This window comes from Nematolebias whitei, unplaced genomic scaffold, assembly GCF_014905685.2.
Source record: "Nematolebias whitei isolate Nwh7 unplaced genomic scaffold, NemWhi1 Nwh_scaf_69, whole genome shotgun sequence".
NCBI lineage: Eukaryota > Metazoa > Chordata > Actinopteri > Cyprinodontiformes > Rivulidae > Nematolebias > Nematolebias whitei.
The window spans coordinates 2,998-13,054 of NW_023618614.1; the positions used below are offsets into that span (position 1 = coordinate 2,998).

Genomic DNA, 10,057 nt, shown 5'->3' on the forward strand with positions numbered 1-10,057 from the left:
GGGGGGGGGGGGGGGGGGGGGGGGTCAGCATGTGGGTTCAGCATGAGGGAAGAGGCTGCCTTTATTTTTTTTAAATTGTGCACCTGTATTGCGAGCCGCCAGTTTAGCATTACGTTAGTGCTGAAGGGTGGTTGGGAGAGGGGGGGGGGGGGGGGGGGGGGGTGGGGGGGGCACCACTTGGTTCTGTTGACGGGGCAGGGCGCCCTGCTTGTATAATGGTAGGGGAAACACTGCTGGTTCAGATAAAGTAAACTTTTACCTTGGAAGGTGAATGTTAGAGATGCACCAATCCGATACCAATATCGGTATCGGTACAGATATTGGAAAAAACTTGTGGATCGGGTACCGGTGACAATGTGACAGATCCATGACTCAGCAGATCTATTCACTCTAGTTCTATGCTTTGTGCTCTGAGTGACGTCACGCTCTAGTGTACTGACTGAACAAATTAAAGTTGTGTTGTTTTTACATGTTTGACCAAGCTTGTGAAGATCTTGGTGTGTTTAAGTGTGCTGCTCTGGTGCACAGTTTTCAATAAATATGTAATTCAGTACATTCATGTCTGCGTTTAAAAAAACAAAAGTTTTAAGTTAATTCAGCACTGGGTTTCTGTATCAGATTGGCATTGGATCAGTATCGGCAAATACTAAACCACAGGTATCGGTATCGGAAGTGAAAAAAAAAAAGTGGATCGGTGCATCCCTAGTTAATGTGTTATACAGGGAATAGGTTAAAATACAATAAAAATTTCAGATGTCAGAAAAATCTGATTCTCAAACGATCAGGTGTAGATTTCATCAAATCTAATAACACAAAGCTTTGAAGGAACAGTCAGAATACAGAAAGTCAACACATTACAAGTACACAAAACTCCCAATGCTTGCTCTGCCTTGGTTCTGATCCTAGTCTTGTCCTAGTGTTTACAGAACCAAACTCAGACAGATACTATAAAGAACAGTCTCACAAAAGAAAACATCCTCAAGGTTCCTTACAGTGGAGGGGAATGATAAACATCTGGCCAGCTGTTACTGACACCATCATTCCACAAACAGTGATACCAAAGCATTATAATAACATACCATTCAGATCAAATGACACAGAATAAGATAAGATGGCTCACACTTAAGGATCATTATATAATGAAGTATCACACACACATACATGTTTCCCCTGACAAAAACATAAACAGCATTCAGAATACACAACCTACAGATGTGGACAGTAACCGTGGTAACGGACCACAAACCTCCACACCTCACAGACTATTTAACAACAAACCTGAGAACTGAACACTTTAGTTCTGTGTGACCTCTTGTGGGTCTTTAATAGGTCATGGGACAAATCCTGTACTGGTTTTTGAGTTTGTGGCAACTCACTGGGAGCAAACAAACTCCACTTGAGTTGGGTGCAGGATGGTGTCAGGTAATTTTAGCTTCATGTATAAAAGTAGCCTAATACTACAGTAAAGTTGGAGTTTAACCTGGGCAATTATGACATTGTTTCATCCATATTTTGATGTTAACACGTGATGTAAACATTATTCAGCTTACAGGAATGACATTGTAGTAATTTATAAAAAACTATAAGGTTAGTCTCATTAAAACACAATTAGTTCATCTGCATGAGAGACCTGTTAATTAAACAAGTAACTAACTGATTAAATCACAATTCTCTCAGGAATTAACACAAATAACATTTCATGGGGTCTGACTGTTTGAAAAACAAGTAATTTGATTGGTTGGTTGGTTCTCTCCACATATTGCACAACCACTGAACCAGTATTTTAGAAACAACATCTATAGTTCAAATTATGATCTAAGATTTAATTAGTTTGTTTTTAAAGTATTCTTAAGAAACTAGGAGCAAATCATAGATTAGAAACTTGTTGAAAACTGTCACAGAAAATCTGTTACAAAATCAAAAAAATTTTTTTTCGCGTGATAAGATACCAGTTGCATCTCATGGCCTATAATAGTTATTTTAATATTTTCTGTCAAAAAGTATTCACTCCTGTGTGGACACTCATGTGTCTGTTTAAATCTGTCTTATGACTAAATCATTGTCCACAAAGTTCACAAGGAAATGGCTTGTGTCCCGAGAGCAAATCATAGATTGGAAACTTGTTGAAAACTGTCACAGAAAATCTGTTACAAAATTTAAAAAAAATTATTTTAATTGCGTGATAAGATACCAGTTGCATCTCATACCCTATAATAATATAGGCCACTCGTCTACTGCCCACCTCGATCTAAGGACTTCATAAATGAGTTTTCTGACTTCTTTAGCTGAAATCACACCAAAATATGAGCATGTTTTCATTATTGGGGACTTTAATTTGCACGTGTGCTGTCCTGAGAAGCCCTTGGTTAAGGACTTTTTAGATTTATTGGACTCATTTAATCTAACGCAGCATGTAAACGGTCCCACCCAAGAGCGTGGACATACACTGGACCTTGTTTTAACTCATGATGTGACTGTTAATAATCTTGTTATTGGTGATAATGTTTTTTCAGACCACATGCCAGTCCTGTTTGAGTTCACCCTCCCCCATCTAATTCCTAAGTTGTGTATTCCTGCAACGTAGTACCCGGGCAATTAACCATTTCATCACCACATGTTTCACAGATGTTTATAACTCTGAAATGATAATTCAGCCCCCGGTGTTTCTCACTACTACTGAGCAGCTGACATCCCAGTTCAACTCTGTCTGCTTAAAGACTAAGGATCATGTTGCGCCTGTTAAAACTAGAAAATCAGAACTGAGAGCAGAACCTTGGCTGAGTGACGTCACCAAGGCCGTTAGGCAGCAATGTAGGAGGGCAGAGCGAAAGTGGAGGAAAGACTGGCTGCAGGTCTCTTTTCAAATACTTAAAGAGAGTTGGCGCCGTTATCAGAAAACAGTGAAAGCTGCTAAATCCAAATACTTCTCTGATATCATAACCTCAAACTCTCACAATCCACGTGTCCTCTTCTCCACCCTAAACTCTGTTCTCCACCTCACTGAACCATCACCTCCGGAAGCCTGGACTGAGCTGTGCAACAACTTCCTACATTTCTTTTTGGAAAAAATTGCGACCACCAGGGCTCTCATTTCCCCTCCAACTCATGACCCATCCATCCCACCTCAATCTGTAGCTCCATTTTACCATTTTGAACCCATCACTCTATCTTCTCTAGAGCAGGTCATGTGCAGCTTGAAACCTTCTGGTTCCCCCTTTGATGTGGTCCCCCCTCGACTACTAAAGGAGGTTTTTCCTACTCTAGGTCCGTCCATTCTTGATATAGTAAACAGTAGTTTATCCACTGGCGTGGTGCCAAAATCCTTTAAACATGCTGCTGTCCAGCCTCTCCTAAAGAAACCAAACCTTGACCTCTCAGTCGTGTCCAACTTCCAACCTGTCTCCAAACTCCCATTTGTTTCTAAAGTACTGGAGAAAATAGTTGAGTCCCAGTTGAAGTGCTTCCTGGAAGGTCACACCATCTTAGAGCTATTCCAATCTGGCTTTAAACCTCTCCACAGCACTGAAACTGCCCTGCTGAATGTCTTTAACAACATCTTCAGATCCACAGATACTGGTGATTCTGTGCTGCTTGTCCTGTTGGACCTCACGGCCGCCTTTGACACCATCGACCATGAGATCCTCATTGCTAGGTTAGAGCAGTGGGTGGGCGTCACAGGGTCAGCCCTCAATTGGTTCAGATCTTACCTCACTGACAGATCCTTTTGTGTCTCCATCAAGGATTTTAGTTCCGCAGAGGCAGAGCTTAAATGGGGGGTTCCGCAGGGGTCCATCCTGGGTCCCCTCCTATTCTCTTTATACCTGCTGCCGCTTGGTGCTATTTTCTGGAAACACAACATGCCCTTCCACTTCTATGCCGATAACAGTCAAATTTACTTCCCCCTAAGACAACAATGGCACATGCTCTATTCAACCGCTGCTCGACTACCTGGCTGACATCAGGGACTGGATGGCTTTAAACTTCTTAAGTTTCAATAAAAAGAAGTCTGAAGTCATGTTGTTCCCTCCTAACGACACGATCACAAACCACTGCATCGACCTCTCCGCTCTAACCCTGTCAGAAAAAAAAAAGAGTCACTAATCTGGGAGTGATAATGGACCCTTCCCTGAAACTTAACAATCATGTAAACATGATTGTTAAATGATGTTTCTTCCAACTGAGGCAGCTGTCTAAACTGAAGCCCATATTGTCCAAAAATAACCTGGAGACAACAATACATGCATTCATTACATCCAGGCTTGATTACTGCAATTCGCTCCTGTTTGGTATCAGTCAAACCTCCATTGCACGACTACAACTGGTCCAGAATGCAGCAGCCCGGTTTTTAACCAGTACAGGCAAAAGAGAGCACATTAAACCAGTTTTGGCCTCACTGCACTCCATTTCACTTTGAAATCCAGTTCAAAATACTGATGTATGTCTACAAATCACTGAACAGTTTCCCCACCCCCCCATCTCTCTGATCTGCTACAACCGTATGTCCCACCACATTCCCTGAGGTCAGTGGACCAGTTGCTCCTCACAGTTCCAGGAACTCGTCTTAAGCGCAGAGGTGACAGGGCCTTCTCTGTAGCAGGACCAAGACTTTGGAACGTGTTACCTCTGCTTGTCAGACAGGCCCCCTCCCTCTTGGGTTTCAAGTCCCGTTTAAAATCTCACTACTATTCAGTAGCTTTCAACACCAGATGACCTGTGTTTTGATCCTGTATGCTCCACACTGGTTAGTCATAATTATCTGCATCATTTTTATGTCTATATTCTGATTCACCTGATTTTGTATTTTGCTTTGTGTGTTACCTGTTGTTTTGTCTGTACAGCACTTTGGTTGGCCTTGTCGCTGTTTTAAGTGCTGCATAAATAAAGTGGTATGGTATGGTATAATAGGCATACTGTCAGAAAGTTTTCACTCCTGTGTGGACTCTCATGTGTTTGTTTAAAGATGTCTTCTGACTAAATCTTTGTCCACAAAGTTCACAAGGAAACGGTTTGTCTCCAGTGTGGACTCTCATGTGTGTGTCTAAATTTGTCTTCCGACTAAATCTTTGTCCACAAAGTTCACAAGGAAATGGCTTGTCTCCTGTGTGGACGCTCATGTGTGTGTCTAAATTTGTCTTCCGACTAAATCTTTGTCCACAATGTTCACAAGGAAAAGGCTTATCTCCTGTGTGGACTCTCATGTGTCTGTTTAAATCTGTCTTATGACTAAATCTTTGTCCACAAAGTTCACAAGGAAATGGCTTGTCTCCTGTGTGGACCCTCATGTGTGTGTTTAAATATGTCTTCCAACTAAATCTTTCTCCACAAAGTTCACAAGGAAATGGCTTGTCTCCTGTGTGGACTCTCATGTGTGTGTTTAAATATGTCTTCCAACTAAATCTTTGTCCACAAAGTTCACAAGGAAATGGCTTGTCTCCTGTGTGGACTCTCATGTGTGAGTTTAAATATGCCTTCAGACTAAATCTTTGTCCACAAAGTTCACAAGAAAATGGCTTTTCTCCTGTGTGGACTGTATTGTGTGATTTTAAATATGCCTTCTGACTAAACCTTTGTCCACAAAGTTCACAAGGAAATGGCTTTTCTCCTGTGTGGACTCTCATGTGTCTGTTTAAATGCGTCTTCTGTCTAAACCTTTGTCCACAAAGTTCACAAGGAAATGGCTTTTCTCCTGTGTGGACTCTCATGTGTTTCTTTAATTTTGTCTTATGATTAAACATTTGTCCACAAAGTTCACAAGGAAACGGCTTGTCTCCTGTGTGGACTCTCACGTGAGAGTTTAAAGTTGCCTTGTGACTAAATCTTTGTCCACAAAGTTCACAAGGAAACGGCTTGTCTCCTGTGTGGACTCTCATGTGAGAGTTTAAAGTTGACTTCTGAGGAAATCTTTGTCCACAAAGTTCACAAGGAAATGGCTTGTCTCCTGTGTGGACTCTCATGTGAGAGCTTAAAGTTGACTTATGACTAAATCTTTGTCCACAAAGTTCACAAGGAAACGGCTTGTCTCCTGTGTGGACTCTCATGTGTGTGTCTAAATGTGTTTTCTGACTAAATCTTTGTCCACAAAGTTCACAAGGAAACAGCTTGTCTCCTGTGTGGACTCTCATGTGTGTGTTTAAAGCATTCTTCCAACTAAACCTTTGTCCACAAAGTTCACAAGGAAACGGCTTGTCTCCTGTGTGGACTCTCATGTGTAAGATTAAATGTGATTTGAAAGTAAATCTTTTACCACAGTCATCACAGCTCATTGATTTTGGTCTTGCCTGGACTTTCCTGCGTGACTCTACATTTTTCTTCTCTCCAACACATTTCTTATTAAGCAGACAGCTTGAAGACTTCACTCCTGAATGACTTGTCATGTGTCTTTGAAGAGTCCGGTTACTGACATACTGCTTACCACACTCAGAGCAGCTCAAAGATTTGTTGACAGTTTTTACCTCTGATTCGGGAGCCTTGCTCTCCTTCCAGTCTTTCATACTGCCTTCACGTTCTGATTCAGAGTCTGATGAGTTCTTTAACAGAGAGTCAGGATCAGTCATTTCACCATCCTCTTCATCGTTCTCGTTAACGTCAGTCTTTGAAGAACTGGAACTGCCTTTGTGAATCTTTAAATCTGTGTTCTTGGTAAGTTGTATTTTATCCTCCTCACTCTTTAAAGAAACTGTAGTGACCAAAAACCTGATATTGGTCTCCTCCAAATTGAGTTGGTCTCCCACCAGACTGGTCTAAGGGTCTTTTCTTCCACTCTATGATAAGAGGCTCTGGGTCCTGCTGGTTCACATCAGGCCTTCAGTCTTGAGGAGCTTCTTCTTTTAATCAGCTCTAAACAGAAGCAGGAACCACTGAAACACATGAACATTAAGGACAATGTTACTTCAACACACACACACAATTTTACACTCACAATCACCATATTATGTCTGCATATTATGTCTGCATTTACATTAATACCAACATAATTGTACAAAAGAACAAATTTAAAATCCGAAAAACTAAATTTCAAGTTATTCCGTTCTGAACAAAGGACCACCTGTGACAAATTTACTTTTTAATATCACCCTTTTGAATTTAACGAAGGGCAGCACGGTGGTGCAATTGGCAGAGCTGCTGCCTCTCAGCAAGCAGGTCCCTGGTTCAAATCCCGGTCCAGGGGCCTTTCTGGGTGGAGTTTGCATGTTCTCTCTGTGCATGCGTGAGTTTTCTCCGGGGACTCCGGTTTCCTCCCACAGACCAAAAACATGCATGTTAGACTGATTGGTAACTCTAAATTTTCCCTAGGTGTGAGTGAGAGAGTGAATGGTTGTTTGTCTCGTTTGTCTCTATGTGTCCCTGTGATGGACATGCGACCTGTCCAGGGTGTACCCCGCCCCTCGCACAGTCATTGCTGGACATGGGCACCGGCGACCCCCGTGACCAAAAAATGGAAGAAGCGGGTAAAGAAAATGGATGGATGGATGGATGGATAGTTCATCCAAATCTCCAAAACCATGTTTTTAATGATTTAATACAGTGTAGGACTCAAATTAGCAAATTATGATGAACTACAAACATTTAAAACTGACTCCTTCGCAGAGAACATTTGGAGAGTTTTGGACAAAACAAAAAAACGTTAATCAGACACACCTTTGCTATAGTTTTGTTCATATATACCTATTTTAGTGTTAATATTGTTTATTTCCAAAAACTAAAGCAAAAGAAACGACAAATTATACAGAGACAGGCTGTGCACGCTCCTGTGGGTCACTGTTATAAAAGTCATCAGATGTGTCTCATTGCCTGCTCGTCTCTCTGCTCCTCCTGTGTTCCTCCCTTCTCCCCAGCTCCACCTGTCTGCTCCTCTCCAGCTAATATACTGTAGCATCACCTGCGGGGGCCACGCCTCGTCCTCCTCTCCCTCAGGTGGTGGAAGAATCAGTGAACGTCATTCTGTGGGTTCAGCTTCTCTGACAGATGTTTTTAAAAATCTGCAGCTTCAATATGGTCTCCAGTTCTTTTTCAAACTTGTTCTGACAAATATGTTCTTTTATTTTGAGCACCGCTCTTGAACGTCTTCCACGACATGTGGACAGCTGTCAGTCAATCATTGAGGGACACGCCTCCATTCTAGCAACACACATTCTGATTGGTCAGCTCATGGCCAGTGAGCCCACGTGGGTCACTTTTTATTTGTATCAGCACCACAAACATGCATCTGAAATGATTGACAGAAAACCTGACAAGTTACAAAACGATGTATTTCAGCTCATCACGTGACCTCAAAACAACAGGCCCCCCCAATGCTGTAGGCCCCTGGACTTCAGCCCAGGTCAGCCCGTACATTAAAGCAGCCCAGGAAACAGAGACATTCAACAGCACACAGAACCACTGCTGGATCTGAATCACAGTTTTACCAAGACCCAAGGCCAGGCACCACACTTCTTCTGACTGGTTAGTAGGACTATCTAGTGTGGTTGGGAGTGTAAGCTGCACCTCTGTTAGATCCAGAGAAATGTCTGTTAAATCTCTTGGTGAACTCTATTTATTTTTATCTGCAGGTACACCAGTGATCTGGCACAGTCCCAGAGTCAAGTCAGATTTATTTGTATAGCACATTTAAAACAGGAACTGTTACCAAAGTGTTTATCAGAGCGCCATCAGACCCTGCATGTCTGGTGAACTCTTCTACTTCCTTAGCTTGGATTCTGACTCAGGTATCGTCCACCAGGGCTGGGTAAAAAAAAAATACTTAACTGATTTTAGTTACAGAAGTTATTATGACATTCTGTGTATGTATATATCACAGTAAAACCACTTAAAATATTTTTTGAATGAAACTTGTTGATGACATTGTGAGTTTTTGTTTGTTGTTAGAGCATTTTGATAAGTGGACAGTATTGAAGTGACTGTTCTGATGATATGTCAACAAATATTTAAACTAATATTCCAGAAAGTTTCTATTTCTTAATTCTTGGATATTTTGGTGTAGAGCAGAGGTCACTAATAGGTGGACCTCAGTCCGGATCTGGTCCGAGCGATGGTTCTGACCTGTGCCCAATAAATTCAGGAAAAAAGATGATTTTCATGGAGCATTTTTCCAGCAATAGATAACTAAGGTGTAGAAACAGGGGAGGTGTGTTTTGGAGGTTCACTCTACTTCAGGTGTTACAGTAATAGTGTCACTCAGTTAATGAGCCAATCAAACGTTTTGTTTTCCCTGCACGTCCGGTGCAGCGAGCTCTCAGAGAAGAGTTGAGAAGGAACTAGGGCTGGGTACCTTTCTAAAAAAATCGGTACCGGTGTCAGTACCTTCACTTCAGTGTCGGTGCCTGGACGGTTCTTTTTTTGGTACCAATTTTGTAAATACTATTAATTCGAACAAGAATAATATTACGTTACACATTACAGTACTAATCTTGTTTTATTTTTTAACTTTGGTATTTTTCCATTCCAAGCAGTTTTCTTACATAAAAACAAACAAATAATTTCCAGGTCAAAAGACCAGTTACAAACCAGTGACATGTCAGTGTTTAACACTCACTGCTACACAATGATGACCTTTTCACTTAACATTTTTTTTTTTTAGAAAAATCAACATGTCTGCTTTCTCTGGACACAAACAAGCTCGCTCCTGGCTCATGGTGTCTCCAGCAGTAGAAAATGTTCCCTCTGAGGCTGTAGATGATGATTGTTGCACACACAGATACCTGGTTGTCAGTTTGACAGCACTGACATATTGTCCCTCACATTCCACCAGCAGGTCACTGGATTCAATGAGGTTAGGGTCGATGCAGACTTCTGCACCTCTGTGTCTCTGCCTGAATCTTCTCTGTGGTTCTCTGGGGTTTAGGGCTCTGATCATCTCCCTAATTGACATGAGAACGAAACATCAACAATAACATGGTTGTGTTATTATTGCTCCAAAAAACATTATCTAGGCTGAGAGATAAAAGCTCAACTGGTCAACAAAATCCTTTAAAGTTTAACTTACCTCCACCATGCAGCTCCACTGTAGAAAAAGCTGCAAACTTTTAACAACAAAGTCTGACTGTCCTGTGGCCTCCAC

At 41.6% G+C, this 10,057-nt stretch overlaps 1 protein-coding gene across 1 annotated transcript; it reads right to left on the reverse strand.

The window, feature by feature from the left end:
* Nucleotides 1-5,024: 5,024 nt before the first annotated feature.
* Nucleotides 5,025-5,954, reverse strand: LOC119429199 (gastrula zinc finger protein XlCGF8.2DB-like; the record flags this gene model as incomplete). The annotated part of the gene is made up of 2 exons (XM_037696874.1): nt 5,566-5,954; nt 5,025-5,481 (listed from the first exon to the last, which is right to left on the reverse strand). Coding segments are annotated over exons 1-2 (846 nt in total), but the record flags the coding sequence as incomplete, so codon positions are not given.
* Between the last annotated feature and the right edge of the window lie 4,103 nt (nt 5,955-10,057).